The 15,956-nt window shown below is 51.4% G+C and overlaps 1 protein-coding gene across 18 annotated transcripts in view; it reads left to right on the forward strand.

The window, feature by feature from the left end:
* The window catches only part of PTK2 (protein tyrosine kinase 2), a 338,626-nt gene that overhangs the window by 91,545 nt on the left and 231,125 nt on the right, over nt 1-15,956 (forward strand). For 2 of the 18 annotated variants that reach the window (XM_075581657.1, XM_075581674.1), the window contains exon 1: nt 837-1,313. The exons of 13 other annotated variants lie outside the window; for them this stretch is intronic. In XM_075581657.1, the coding sequence (XP_075437772.1) occupies nt 1,211-1,313 (103 nt within the window). In that variant the 5' untranslated portion in view covers nt 837-1,210. Of the gene's footprint in view, nt 1-836; nt 1,314-13,661; nt 13,803-15,956 lie in introns of those variants that run through there. 3 more of the 18 variants (XM_075581714.1, XM_075581729.1, XM_075581728.1) reach the window with 2 other exon arrangements.

Here is a 15,956-nt window from a genome sequence, read left to right on the forward strand (position 1 = left end):
CTGTGCTGAAGCAGGGCTATCCCTAAAACCTGACCTGTTTGGGGGGAGGTCTTGAGGACTGGAATTGCGCACCCCTGCTTTAGGGCACTGATGCGGTTAAACCCAGTGCACGTGGGCTCTGAATATTACTGTGTTAGCTGGTGACCTGGAAACCTGTAACCGCATACATGCCATGATAACACGGAGCTAGGTTGGCAGTACCAAGAGCATTTGAATTTGTTCCAATTAATTTAATCAGAATTTGTATATGACCTTTTTTTTGTCTCCTTATCACACTGGTAAATATGAAGTGCCATTATAATATAATAGGGGAGCTAGCTGTTGTACTGAATGTCGACAGTAAATGTTATGATTTAGTTATTTGCTTTATTAAATTATCCCAGTGATTTAGGAACTTAGAATTCCCAAACCTAACCAGGATTTTGTCATTGACAAGTTTGTAAATTCACCGGCAATAAGTAAATACACAAAGGATTTCAGTCCCTTGCATCTGAATGGCAATTCTGGGTTCGTTTTTGTGAATTGCAATTGCTTTTTTTTTTTTTTTTTTTTTTTTTTTTAAACATTATCGCTTACACTTTATAACATCAAAATGTTACCTGTGAAACATGTATATTGTCGGAGCATGTGAGGAAATGTCAGAATCCCGGTTAAAATAATATATTTTCAAATGAGACCTGGGTCAGACTTGATTGCAGCTTGGGCCACTTGTAGAATTTGCTGTCGGTTTAGCCAACAGGAGCCTGCTGGGTGAGCAGCCCAGGACGGTGAGATTAGCATATTAATAAGGTGCTTGCTAATCGCCTTCACTCTCTCTCCTCCCATATCACCCTCCCCTCTTCCCCTGGCTGAACGAAGCTGGGAATACAGACACACAGTCCCATTACTTGCTGGCTTCGTCCTGTTCAGTAGCTCGCCCAGGAGAAGGCTGGTCTGTGTTTCAGACTGCTGAGGCATGAGAAGATGGTGTAATTGGAAGGGATTCTTCATGCCGCTGGAATATAGCCCTGCAGGAGCGCCGCGGCAACCTTCTCTGTGCCGACCCTGCAGACTGAACGCGAGCAGATCGCACGCAGGGACGGCCGGTAGTCTTTCCTGCAGTGCCTGTGGTTGGAAGGCGTTGAAGTGGCTGCTTCCCAGCCCCCAAGCAAGAGCACTGAATTAGGACATTGTATGTGGAAGGCTGCCTTGATTTCCGACGGCTGTGTGTATGTTGTTGGAACTGGCAGGCCATCTGGGCCAGGAACGGGCAGGTGCTGTCATCTATATGGAGAAAAGCGGATGTAGTCCATTTCCAATATGCTGGGCTAAAGGTATCTGCGATTCATACTTTCATTGATCTTTGTCTCCCCGGTTTGTAGCTAATTAACATGGCAGAAACTCTGATCACCCATTCCCCCCCTTCCTGCCTCACAGCTGCATAGTTCTATATGTAAAAATAACCGTGATGGGATAGAGGTGTTTTAATGAGATCTAGACCTGAGAAATTGTCAGCAACAGAGTGCAATGTTTAATTAACCCCTTCAGTGTCATTGCAGGTGACTAGCTGGAGCAAAATTATTGTGCCTGGGTTTGTGTTTATTTGAATGTTATGGAGCTTGTAACATAAATATTTGGGTGGTTTTGTTAAGGAATCTGCGCTTTTTGTGCCTTTTTTTTTTTTTTGCTTTGTAAAGAGAAATAAAGGTCTGACCTATATTGCAGTGCTGCTCCCAGGAAGGAATGTGTTGCCCGGCTTATTAATGATTAACCAGTTGATGTTTTATTTATTAGCTGCTGTCTTGGACATTAGTGTGAAATCAATAGACAGCTGATTAGGTAGCGATGCAATAAATCAGAAAGGGAAGTTTACAATTGGTATTTTAATTTGTATCACATTTAAATAAGAAAATCCCCCCCCCCCCCATCCCATAAAGAACCTGTATTTACAAGATTAATGGGATAACCATGCTTTACAAAATGAATTAGTGTAAGTATTACCTTCTCTTGGTAGCGACAGATGTGGTATTATATTCTGAAACAAGAACTGAAGATTACTCCTATTGCTAGCAATGTGTCAGAGACACTAATCTTGCAGGTAACCTGGCCACGCTGCTTCTAGGGCAGGAGCGGCCAACTCCTGTCCTCAAGGGCCACCAACAGGTCAGGTTTTCAGGATATCCCTGCTTCAGCACAGGTGGCTCAGAAGCAGAGCCTCAAAGACTGAGCCTCCTGTGCTGAAGCAGGGTTATCCTGGGAATCTGACCTGTTGGTGGTCCTTGAGGACTGGAGTTGGCCGCTCCTGCTTTTAGGGAGAGCTGGAAATCCTTATATTGACAATCAAGATGATTGAGGGCAGGAAGCCTGTGGCTCAATATTGTGTCTGTAGTATTTCTACCACTGGTGTGGCACTGCTGTACCCAGGATACCCAGATTGTAGCTTCACAATTTTCTCTCTACATATATAGATTGGGTTGAGGAGATCTAAACATGTTATCAGTAGTGTTATTTTGAAACTGCTTTAAGTAAATATCGTGTCCAAAGAGCATGGTTACCGGATTGTACCTCAGCGCAATTAAAAAGCTTCTGAACACAAGGTGTAGCCTTGGAGATGCATGACAGTTGACTGGCATTGAAAACCCCAATAAAGACATCAGTTGATATAAGTTCAGTTGTTTGCAGAGACAGAATGCTTGATTAATTGCATTTGGGAACCCTTTCACTGCCTGGTGAACCTAGGGCTGCCACCTGGCTCCATTTTCCACGAATACATTCAATCAAAGCGGCTTTTTAATAAGGATGGGATGTCTGCTAAGTCCCCTATGTTAAGCACCTGGCTTCACATTTATTACACAATTATGTTTGTGTAACGGGTATTCCCCCACCCAATCGCAGATTCTACTGTGTGAGTGCAGGAAACATATATTGTTACTCAGGTGTGGTGCATTACCTGTTGGCTCACAGGAGGGCTGAGCTTCCGCCACGGGGAACCTGGGGTAATTATACTAGGGGTGATCACTTACAACATCTTCTCGGTACAGCGCCTCCACCTGCGATGGCTCCCACCAGAGGGGGAGTGGTTCCTCGCAGGACAATCAATAATACCATACACAGTGCTTTATATAACGAAGGACTTTACTAACGAATAATAATGATAACCTGTGTCTCTCTCACGGTGAGACACTAACAGTGACGTCTCGCAGGACGATTCCCAAACACTAGGTGATCCCACCCAGTGTCCCAAGAACCCCACCCAATGTCCCGTACTCCTACAGAGATAGTCAATGGGTGACTGCGCAGTCACTAAGAACCTCTAGGCCTGTTGGTGCACATGTGATGGTATAATACCTGCCGAGCACTCCGGTGCTCGGGTCAGCAACAAACTTCTCAAAGGGTCAGACGTGTGATGAATCCGTCTGATCCAACCGAACTCCTTGCACGTGCGGACCGCTTCACAGGAACCGCAGCGTCGGCTGTGTCCCTGTCTAATCTAAATGGTACTAACGTGACAGGAACCCTAACCTAGGGCCTGTCCCTGTAGTACAGCAACCTGTAGTGGCTTGGGGAACTCCTAGGGCCTGCAGGGGTAATGACCTGTCTCACTCCCCCAACTACCCAAGTCCCTTCGGTAAGTGATCTGGAATGGACTAGAGTACTCTTCCATGCAGTACTTGGGCGTCTACCTACTGTTGGCTAGCCTAGTGCAGATCCTCTCCAGAATTCCTGCTCTCAGTTACCAGTTTATCCCTTCAGGCATCCTACCCCTAGCGCTACCTCAAGGTGACTAGAACAGCTATAGCCCTTCTCCAGACCCACTACTCTCTGACTAGTCCCAGCGCCTACAGCAGCAAGCTGTAGCTCACTGGAGGTTGCAGCCAACGTGCTGCAAAACAAGGTGCCTGCCTGTCAGACCTCACGGCACTGACAGCCGTGACTCTGACAATGCAGCACTACACTAAGGGCAGCGTCCCTATCTTGGGCCTCCCTCAGCAATTACCCACTAACCTAGTGGGGAGTTGGGGCCTACCTGGGGTGTAGGTACCTATATGGGGCAGAAGCTGCACTCGCTTTTCGCACCCTACTTCCCTACAGCACCCTGACTCCAACTCTCTGTAACCTTCCTTTCCCCAGCTCCCACTAATGTAAGTGGCAGGGTCCCTAACCCGAGGGCTGCCCCTGGCAACACTCACCTTACTGGGGAGCTGAGCTATCTCGAGCCCTGGGGGTGCTGGCCTAGTACAGGGAGTCCACGACTCCTGTACCCTACCTCCTTCCCTGGGCTGCTCCGGTCTCTGACTGATCTAACGTGCTGCAAGCCCGCCAAATGTATCTCTTTTCTCAGGGGTCTCCTAAGCCCTATTGGCTCCCTGGGGTCACATGGGGCTCGCAAAGGCTCTGGGGATATGTAGTCCCAGCTCAGAGCCTTCCCTGGTAGGCTAGGGGTTCGCGGGCTTTTCCCTACCTTCACTGCGCTTGCGCAAGCTTTCCCGGGCTGCCTCGACCTTCCCTCAGCTCTCCCTGCTCTCGCGCGAGCTATCCCTGTCTCGGGGGCTGTCCCTGCGCCTACGCATCCCTGCGCATGCGCAACAGTATCCTCAATGGCGGCGCCCTGCTTGTCCGGCCGCCGGGACCTTAGAGACGCGATCGCGGCCTTAGCAACCGCCCGATCGCGTCCCTGGCAACCGGCCGCAGGCAGGAGAAGCCGCGCGGCTCCCTGCTCCAGCCCCCACCCTTGGAAGCAGCCGTCGGGTCTGTCGGCACCCGCGACCGAGCTGCTCAAGGGGAGGGGGGTCTGCAGGAGCCACGGGAGCTCCAGGCTACACTCTCCCCCTGGTGAAACTCCAACGACCTCGCTTGGATGGCAGACATAACCTGGTACACAGTTATACAATGAAAATGCAGGGCATATGTACAACCTATCACTGGTGACGTTAGACATCAGGTTACAATACAGTTCACATACCATACCCGAGGCCAGCTGAGCGTCAGCTGTTTGCTGAGACCATTCGTGGGGTGCCCCTAACTGATCAAGTGGGGGTACCTCACTTTTGCGTCCGTGAGCCTCCCCCAGAAAAATTTCTTGAAGAGCACACCGGAGGGCAACAGTCACTGGTTCCTCGCTACTTCCTCCCCCTGGTGGAAGGAGTAGCACCATGTCTCTGAAGCAGACCTTTACCCGGTCACCCGCGGCATGGATGCGGTAGACCAGGCGGCCAGGACCTTTTCCGCGGTCCACTACTTGGCGAATGGCACGCTCCCTTTTGGGCTTAAGGGAGGCAATTTTTACTAAATCCCTCGCCACACAGTCCTTGTCCCTACGTACTTGCGAGGCTTCCGCTGGGAAGCGAGCAATGGACAATGTCTCTTTCCTCAAAGTCTCTGTTTCACCTGGCAGGGGGTAAAGGGTAGATACCTTACCACTGTGGTGATTCACGGTAGCCAACAGGTCCTCGGGGACGCTGTCAGTTCCCACCTCGGCTGTATCGGGACCTGTCCCCGGCACTTCTGGGACAGTCCACTTACTGGCTTGAAACTCGGGAGCGTTGGATCCCGGTCCTGGGACCATTTGAGTCGGAGCGCACGGGCTCACACTCGGTTCAGGAGCCGTAACTCTGACCTTTTTCACGGCCACCTCCATCGGAGCCTGTGGGGGGCAAGGGGGTTCCTTACCACTCTGCTGGCTTGCAATGGTTTTCTCTTCTTGTGGAACACTGTCAGGTATCTGCGGTGCTTCACCTGACACCACGACAGAGCTGACTGTTCTCTTCAACTGAACGGTAGGTGGTAGATACTGGTCCATTCGCATGGCGGAACAGCTTTCTTCTAGGGGGAACACCTCCCCCTGTGATTCCTCTGTCTCACTGCTGGGATGGTTCGCCGGTAGGCGCATCGCCACCGATGGTTCGTCTTTTTCCGTAGCTGGCTGGGCCTCAGTTCTTCCCGCTTGGTTGCAACAGGGAACCAGGGCAGCCTTGTCTGTCAGCTCCTCCACCTCCATGGTTGAGGTAGAGCAAGTAACAGCATCTTCATCTCTGGGTTCTGCCATCTGAGATTCCTGCGTGGGATCTGGGACTGTAGACTGTAGCAACACGGGTTGCAGGGTCGGCGCTCTGCAGCAGACACATAAGCGTCCCCAGGCCAATTTACAACATGGGCAGTCACCCTGGTTACAGAAACATTCCAGGCACCCATCCTCGTTCGCGTCGTCCAACCGCCCCTTTATCAGGCACGTCAAAACATCAAAGTTCATACTACCCAACGGACTCAACGCTTCTGTCATACACGGGCACACCAAAAAGGATACGCACCCGGCTTTAGTCGGCCAGAGTCCATATAACGGTGAGCAATTTTCTTTGCCCCCAGTACTTTCTTTGGTGGAGACAGCAGTTAGGGGTGAAGGCTTACAGTACTTGCTCCCCCTGGTGGAATCTGAAGGAGGGGCTCGCTCTATCACTGAGTCACTCACATTGCGGGGGCGGAGCTTAGGGTTTCCCGCCAAACCCGGCCAGGTTGCAACATTTTCCCGCGCGGGCGGGAAATCAGCACGTGACTTCTTCATGGCGAACAAAAATAGCACAATTTAGAAAAAAATATACCGGGCACCCCAGGTCATTATCTCAGCAGCGCCTCCAAATGTAACGGGTATTCCCCCACCCAATCGCAGATTCTACTGTGTGAGTGCAGGAAACATATATTGTTACTCAGGTGTGGTGCATTACCTGTTGGCTCACAGGAGGGCTGAGCTTCCGCCACGGGGAACCTGGGGTAATTATACTAGGGGTGATCACTTACAACATCTTCTCGGTACAGCGCCTCCACCTGCGATGGCTCCCACCAGAGGGGGAGTGGTTCCTCGCAGGACAATCAATAATACCATACACAGTGCTTTATATAACGAAGGACTTTACTAACGAATAATAATGATAACCTGTGTCTCTCTCACGGTGAGACACTAACAGTGACGTCTCGCAGGACGATTCCCAAACACTAGGTGATCCCACCCAGTGTCCCAAGAACCCCACCCAATGTCCCGTACTCCTACAGAGATAGTCAATGGGTGACTGCGCAGTCACTAAGAACCTCTAGGCCTGTTGGTGCACATGTGATGGTATAATACCTGCCGAGCACTCCGGTGCTCGGGTCAGCAACAAACTTCTCAAAGGGTCAGACGTGTGATGAATCCGTCTGATCCAACCGAACTCCTTGCACGTGCGGACCGCTTCACAGGAACCGCAGCGTCGGCTGTGTCCCTGTCTAATCTAAATGGTACTAACGTGACAGGAACCCTAACCTAGGGCCTGTCCCTGTAGTACAGCAACCTGTAGTGGCTTGGGGAACTCCTAGGGCCTGCAGGGGTAATGACCTGTCTCACTCCCCCAACTACCCAAGTCCCTTCGGTAAGTGATCTGGAATGGACTAGAGTACTCTTCCATGCAGTACTTGGGCGTCTACCTACTGTTGGCTAGCCTAGTGCAGATCCTCTCCAGAATTCCTGCTCTCAGTTACCAGTTTATCCCTTCAGGCATCCTACCCCTAGCGCTACCTCAAGGTGACTAGAACAGCTATAGCCCTTCTCCAGACCCACTACTCTCTGACTAGTCCCAGCGCCTACAGCAGCAAGCTGTAGCTCACTGGAGGTTGCAGCCAACGTGCTGCAAAACAAGGTGCCTGCCTGTCAGACCTCACGGCACTGACAGCCGTGACTCTGACAATGCAGCACTACACTAAGGGCAGCGTCCCTATCTTGGGCCTCCCTCAGCAATTACCCACTAACCTAGTGGGGAGTTGGGGCCTACCTGGGGTGTAGGTACCTATATGGGGCAGAAGCTGCACTCGCTTTTCGCACCCTACTTCCCTACAGCACCCTGACTCCAACTCTCTGTAACCTTCCTTTCCCCAGCTCCCACTAATGTAAGTGGCAGGGTCCCTAACCCGAGGGCTGCCCCTGGCAACACTCACCTTACTGGGGAGCTGAGCTATCTCGAGCCCTGGGGGTGCTGGCCTAGTACAGGGAGTCCACGACTCCTGTACCCTACCTCCTTCCCTGGGCTGCTCCGGTCTCTGACTGATCTAACGTGCTGCAAGCCCGCCAAATGTATCTCTTTTCTCAGGGGTCTCCTAAGCCCTATTGGCTCCCTGGGGTCACATGGGGCTCGCAAAGGCTCTGGGGATATGTAGTCCCAGCTCAGAGCCTTCCCTGGTAGGCTAGGGGTTCGCGGGCTTTTCCCTACCTTCACTGCGCTTGCGCAAGCTTTCCCGGGCTGCCTCGACCTTCCCTCAGCTCTCCCTGCTCTCGCGCGAGCTATCCCTGTCTCGGGGGCTGTCCCTGCGCCTACGCATCCCTGCGCATGCGCAACAGTATCCTCAATGGCGGCGCCCTGCTTGTCCGGCCGCCGGGACCTTAGAGACGCGATCGCGGCCTTAGCAACCGCCCGATCGCGTCCCTGGCAACCGGCCGCAGGCAGGAGAAGCCGCGCGGCTCCCTGCTCCAGCCCCCACCCTTGGAAGCAGCCGTCGGGTCTGTCGGCACCCGCGACCGAGCTGCTCAAGGGGAGGGGGGTCTGCAGGAGCCACGGGAGCTCCAGGCTACACTCTCCCCCTGGTGAAACTCCAACGACCTCGCTTGGATGGCAGACATAACCTGGTACACAGTTATACAATGAAAATGCAGGGCATATGTACAACCTATCACTGGTGACGTTAGACATCAGGTTACAATACAGTTCACATACCATACCCGAGGCCAGCTGAGCGTCAGCTGTTTGCTGAGACCATTCGTGGGGTGCCCCTAACTGATCAAGTGGGGGTACCTCACTTTTGCGTCCGTGAGCCTCCCCCAGAAAAATTTCTTGAAGAGCACACCGGAGGGCAACAGTCACTGGTTCCTCGCTACTTCCTCCCCCTGGTGGAAGGAGTAGCACCATGTCTCTGAAGCAGACCTTTACCCGGTCACCCGCGGCATGGATGCGGTAGACCAGGCGGCCAGGACCTTTTCCGCGGTCCACTACTTGGCGAATGGCACGCTCCCTTTTGGGCTTAAGGGAGGCAATTTTTACTAAATCCCTCGCCACACAGTCCTTGTCCCTACGTACTTGCGAGGCTTCCGCTGGGAAGCGAGCAATGGACAATGTCTCTTTCCTCAAAGTCTCTGTTTCACCTGGCAGGGGGTAAAGGGTAGATACCTTACCACTGTGGTGATTCACGGTAGCCAACAGGTCCTCGGGGACGCTGTCAGTTCCCACCTCGGCTGTATCGGGACCTGTCCCCGGCACTTCTGGGACAGTCCACTTACTGGCTTGAAACTCGGGAGCGTTGGATCCCGGTCCTGGGACCATTTGAGTCGGAGCGCACGGGCTCACACTCGGTTCAGGAGCCGTAACTCTGACCTTTTTCACGGCCACCTCCATCGGAGCCTGTGGGGGGCAAGGGGGTTCCTTACCACTCTGCTGGCTTGCAATGGTTTTCTCTTCTTGTGGAACACTGTCAGGTATCTGCGGTGCTTCACCTGACACCACGACAGAGCTGACTGTTCTCTTCAACTGAACGGTAGGTGGTAGATACTGGTCCATTCGCATGGCGGAACAGCTTTCTTATAGGGGGAACACCTCCCCCTGTGATTCCTCTGTCTCACTGCTGGGATGGTTCGCCGGTAGGCGCATCGCCACCGATGGTTCGTCTTTTTCCGTAGCTGGCTGGGCCTCAGTTCTTCCCGCTTGGTTGCAACAGGGAACCAGGGCAGCCTTGTCTGTCAGCTCCTCCACCTCCATGGTTGAGGTAGAGCAAGTAACAGCATCTTCATCTCTGGGTTCTGCCATCTGAGATTCCTGCGTGGGATCTGGGACTGTAGACTGTAGCAACACGGGTTGCAGGGTCGGCGCTCTGCAGCAGACACATAAGCGTCCCCAGGCCAATTTACAACATGGGCAGTCACCCTGGTTACAGAAACATTCCAGGCACCCATCCTCGTTCGCGTCGTCCAACCGCCCCTTTATCAGGCACGTCAAAACATCAAAGTTCATACTACCCAACGGACTCAACGCTTCTGTCATACACGGGCACACCAAAAAGGATACGCACCCGGCTTTAGTCGGCCAGAGTCCATATAACGGTGAGCAATTTTCTTTGCCCCCAGTACTTTCTTTGGTGGAGACAGCAGTTAGGGGTGAAGGCTTACAGTACTTGCTCCCCCTGGTGGAATCTGAAGGAGGGGCTCGCTCTATCACTGAGTCACTCACATTGCGGGGGCGGAGCTTAGGGTTTCCCGCCAAACCCGGCCAGGTTGCAACATTTTCCCGCGCGGGCGGGAAATCAGCACGTGACTTCTTCATGGCGAACAAAAATAGCACAATTTAGAAAAAAATATACCGGGCACCCCAGGTCATTATCTCAGCAGCGCCTCCAAATGTAACGGGTATTCCCCCACCCAATCGCAGATTCTACTGTGTGAGTGCAGGAAACATATATTGTTACTCAGGTGTGGTGCATTACCTGTTGGCTCACAGGAGGGCTGAGCTTCCGCCACGGGGAACCTGGGGTAATTATACTAGGGGTGATCACTTACAACATCTTCTCGGTACAGCGCCTCCACCTGCGATGGCTCCCACCAGAGGGGGAGTGGTTCCTCGCAGGACAATCAATAATACCATACACAGTGCTTTATATAACGAAGGACTTTACTAACGAATAATAATGATAACCTGTGTCTCTCTCACGGTGAGACACTAACAGTGACGTCTCGCAGGACGATTCCCAAACACTAGGTGATCCCACCCAGTGTCCCAAGAACCCCACCCAATGTCCCGTACTCCTACAGAGATAGTCAATGGGTGACTGCGCAGTCACTAAGAACCTCTAGGCCTGTTGGTGCACATGTGATGGTATAATACCTGCCGAGCACTCCGGTGCTCGGGTCAGCAACAAACTTCTCAAAGGGTCAGACGTGTGATGAATCCGTCTGATCCAACCGAACTCCTTGCACGTGCGGACCGCTTCACAGGAACCGCAGCGTCGGCTGTGTCCCTGTCTAATCTAAATGGTACTAACGTGACAGGAACCCTAACCTAGGGCCTGTCCCTGTAGTACAGCAACCTGTAGTGGCTTGGGGAACTCCTAGGGCCTGCAGGGGTAATGACCTGTCTCACTCCCCCAACTACCCAAGTCCCTTCGGTAAGTGATCTGGAATGGACTAGAGTACTCTTCCATGCAGTACTTGGGCGTCTACCTACTGTTGGCTAGCCTAGTGCAGATCCTCTCCAGAATTCCTGCTCTCAGTTACCAGTTTATCCCTTCAGGCATCCTACCCCTAGCGCTACCTCAAGGTGACTAGAACAGCTATAGCCCTTCTCCAGACCCACTACTCTCTGACTAGTCCCAGCGCCTACAGCAGCAAGCTGTAGCTCACTGGAGGTTGCAGCCAACGTGCTGCAAAACAAGGTGCCTGCCTGTCAGACCTCACGGCACTGACAGCCGTGACTCTGACAATGCAGCACTACACTAAGGGCAGCGTCCCTATCTTGGGCCTCCCTCAGCAATTACCCACTAACCTAGTGGGGAGTTGGGGCCTACCTGGGGTGTAGGTACCTATATGGGGCAGAAGCTGCACTCGCTTTTCGCACCCTACTTCCCTACAGCACCCTGACTCCAACTCTCTGTAACCTTCCTTTCCCCAGCTCCCACTAATGTAAGTGGCAGGGTCCCTAACCCGAGGGCTGCCCCTGGCAACACTCACCTTACTGGGGAGCTGAGCTATCTCGAGCCCTGGGGGTGCTGGCCTAGTACAGGGAGTCCACGACTCCTGTACCCTACCTCCTTCCCTGGGCTGCTCCGGTCTCTGACTGATCTAACGTGCTGCAAGCCCGCCAAATGTATCTCTTTTCTCAGGGGTCTCCTAAGCCCTATTGGCTCCCTGGGGTCACATGGGGCTCGCAAAGGCTCTGGGGATATGTAGTCCCAGCTCAGAGCCTTCCCTGGTAGGCTAGGGGTTCGCGGGCTTTTCCCTACCTTCACTGCGCTTGCGCAAGCTTTCCCGGGCTGCCTCGACCTTCCCTCAGCTCTCCCTGCTCTCGCGCGAGCTATCCCTGTCTCGGGGGCTGTCCCTGCGCCTACGCATCCCTGCGCATGCGCAACAGTATCCTCAATGGCGGCGCCCTGCTTGTCCGGCCGCCGGGACCTTAGAGACGCGATCGCGGCCTTAGCAACCGCCCGATCGCGTCCCTGGCAACCGGCCGCAGGCAGGAGAAGCCGCGCGGCTCCCTGCTCCAGCCCCCACCCTTGGAAGCAGCCGTCGGGTCTGTCGGCACCCGCGACCGAGCTGCTCAAGGGGAGGGGGGTCTGCAGGAGCCACGGGAGCTCCAGGCTACATTTGTTTTTCTCCTTGTGTTCTGTTATTGGCTATACCGTAGCATATAGTTAATTAAATCAAGACATGTACTCAGGGAGTTCTATTTTGCTATACATAGCTATTACAATGTGTGTTTGTCCTGGTCATGTGATGTCATTCTCCCCTCCTCCCCCCTCCCTGTTTGTAGCTGGTTTTGATATTTTTTGTGTGCAAATTTATTTTTGTTCGATCACTACATTTTTTTTTTTTTTCCTGTTTTGAAGCATGTTAAGTGTCTCCCAGTGCGGAATTGCTGTTTTTGCCTCAGAGAGAGATACTGTATCAAGAACAGCAGCTGTGACGCTCATCGCCGAGTCAAACTGGATAAAAACATAGAAAAAACAACGTCTCGCTCCTCTCGAGGTCCTTTTGTTAGGGCGAAAAAACAACCCAAAACATTATTTTTTCTATGGATTTCAAAATACACGTTTGCTGTTTTACCTGCGTGATGCTGGATGCGTTATCCAGTTCCACTCTGCGGGGAGCGTTCCAGCTGCTGTGCATGTGTAGTAATATCTATGCGTTAGTAATGGTGATACTGAGGGGTGCTCAGCTTGTGATTTCGCTCTCTGTACTGTGCATACTACCCCCCTCGTTTTCTGAGTCCCCCTTTGGCATGTAAGCAGCTCCAAGGACACAAGTGCTTCCAAAGCAGCAATTCCTTTACCTTACTGAGACAACGTGTGCACATATCTTCTGTTTGAGTTATTTAACAGACTTATTTTTTGGTGGGATTACTACTAACCCCCTCATTGCCAGAGGACACTGTTTTTGCAGACCCTCTCTGACACTGAAGGGGTTGTATTGCCAACCATTGTTAAAGAAACAGCTCTGAAGCTGCCAGTTGGAATCCTGAGCCTTCTGCACATGAGTGAGGGGAGGAAGGGGTTACAGTGAGGGGAGGAAGGGGTTACAGTGAGGGGAGGGGGGGTTACAGTGAGGGGAGGGGGGGTTACGGGGAGGGAATGGGAGTGAATTACAATGAAGGAAGGGGTGGGAAGAGGGATTAGTGAGGAAAGGGGGGTGGATTACCCTGAGGAGGGGGTTACAGTGAGGGAAGGGGGGGTGAATTACAGTGAGGAGGGGGAGGTTACGGAGGGGGAAGAGTTACAGTGAGGGAGAGGGTGAAGTTACAATTGGCTTGCATGCTACTGGCATGGTTTATACTGAATCATTTTCATCTAAATCATTTCAAAGATCACCCCCTTCATAAATTGCATTGCACGCCATAAATTCTCTCCTTTACCATGAATTACTATCTGAAACATTTTCTCGTCCGTTTCCAGTCCGTGTGGGAATATTGGATGAATCATTTGACCTGCTAACTTTGGCTATAAAGAAACCCTATGAATATGTAACATCGTTATACCAAGGCAATATTGCTCGTGCCTCGTGTACCTCACAGGAGTTCCAGGGCCTGCTGCTTTATTTTAAGTTATCTCAGGTAGGCTGTGAGCATTTTGTGGCCTGCAATATTAGCCGATCTTTGCTTAATATGCATGAATGTGTTGCAGTGAAAAGGTTATAGCGACGGTCTTGCAGTTTGTCATGGCAGTCCTTTTATTCACTAGCCCAGGGGTAGCCAACTCCAGTCCTCTAGCTGTCAAGGTTTTCACGATGTACCTGCTTCAGCACAGGTGACTGTCATAGACTGAGCCACCTGTGCTGAAGCAGGGATATCCTGAAAACCTGACCTGCTGTGCCCTGGAGGTAGGCACTCCTGCACTAAGCAGAACCAAATTTAACTAAAAGCAAATCTCTGAAGACCAGCGCTTTGCACTTTTACATGGCCAAAGATGCTGCATATTTCTGTATGGTTGCATCCCGAATCCCTGCACTGTAATATTGAGCACAGAACATCACATTGGTTTGCCACCATTGAGTGGGTTTCAGATCTATGGATGCTGCATACCCTCCTTGTCCCTGGGGCGTTTCATACCTCATTTGTTTCCCGTGTGTATGTTGCTTTCTCCCGGGGGGGGGAGTGTTGGCTGCAGTTGCAGTATTGTAATGCAGAAATCTCATTGCGCTAACTTGTCGCCATTATAAAAACTGACCTATTTGTTTGTGGTTCTCTTCTCGAATTGTCATGATTTGTAACCGTTTCACGACCAACAGGTTTTATCGTTGTTCTGTCGGACGTAGGAAGTATCGGGTTTCCTTTCCTGTACATTGACAGGATGGCAATATTGCAGCTACATGTGTGACAATGTAGACCAAGGGGTGGCCAACTCCAGTCCTCAAGGGCCACCAACAGGTCCGGTTTTAAGGTTATCTGTGCTTCAGCACAGGTTGCTCAATTGAATAACCAGCCTCACGCTGGTGAGACCCAAATGGTCGAAAATAGCCGTCTGTGAGTAGGTTTTCTGGCTCTGCACTTGTTTTCCCCAGGTTGTGCTGAAAAGCTGTGTAATGCGGCAGGCATAAGCTTATAGGGTCCCATGCTAAAATAGACATGAAGTAAAAGGTGACACTGTGTGCTCATTTGCATGTCATTTCCCAGAATCCCTGGCTGCAGTGGAAGCACTGTATGCTAAGAGATAATGGGGAATAGCAGGGGTTGCCGACCTGTCTGAGATGTGAATCTGCTCACAAGTGATATTTTTATTTGCTGCATTTGTCTGAAGATGCGAGTCAAAACCACCCATTCAAGTCAACTTCCTCCTGCCAAGTAGTTACCCGCTGGCTGCCAAAGGAGCCAGCAATCCGGGCGTTAATACATACATTTGTTGAGATGATTCTGCATTACGTGTTTGTTCTTGGGCTGGAAGTCCTGCTAGTTGTTTGAACTGCTTTTAGATTGTTTGTTTTATTCGATCATCCGTTTCAACCTCCTTCTCTCATCACCTGCTGTGGAGATTTCTGAAATCATTTGCCCAGTTATATACCAGTTTTATTCAGCTATGATGAGTGGGGCGGGCAGCTAGTCATTTTAGCATGGCCCTCAGCCAACCTGTAACATGTTATGTGGTGGCACAAACATAATTGTATTTTTTTTATGTTGGGTTGAAGCAGGGGGTCTGCAGAGCTGAACCCCATTAATTTCAGCTCCGGGGACCCCCTGCTTCCGGAGATACAGACCTACGAAGGGTGTGCCGGTGTCTCCTACTCTGCAGTTGGCGGCTTCCTCGTCGCATGACCCAATAGGAAGCCGCCCCTGATGATGTCACAGCTTCCTATTGGCCCACAGAGCCCGGCAGCTCTGAAATATAGACATATAGTGAACCCCAGAGTGGTTACCGGCACCCGCTACGGAGGTAAGTATCTCCGGAAGCAGGGAGTCTCCGGGGCTGAAATGAATGGGGTTCAGCTCCAGAGAACCCCTTCTTCAATTCTGTATTAAAATATGTGCAATAAACTACACCGTCATATGTTTAAGTCAGACTTCAGTCTCTCAATGGGCTGTCCCATGAAACAGATCAATAAAACATTCAACACTTCTTTTTTTTTTTTTTTTTTAAGAAAGATTTAACTGCCTAGATAATAACAATGCTACTTATTCACGTCTTCTGCGTCTCCTTTTTTTAAAAACGTTTCCCTTTCTCCTGATTCCTTGAATTCAAGCCTACCAGCTACTTATGTTTATAGGATGGCTCAT

The sequence above is a fragment of the Ascaphus truei genome, chromosome 2 (genome assembly GCF_040206685.1).
Source record: "Ascaphus truei isolate aAscTru1 chromosome 2, aAscTru1.hap1, whole genome shotgun sequence".
Taxonomy (NCBI): domain Eukaryota; kingdom Metazoa; phylum Chordata; class Amphibia; order Anura; family Ascaphidae; genus Ascaphus; species Ascaphus truei.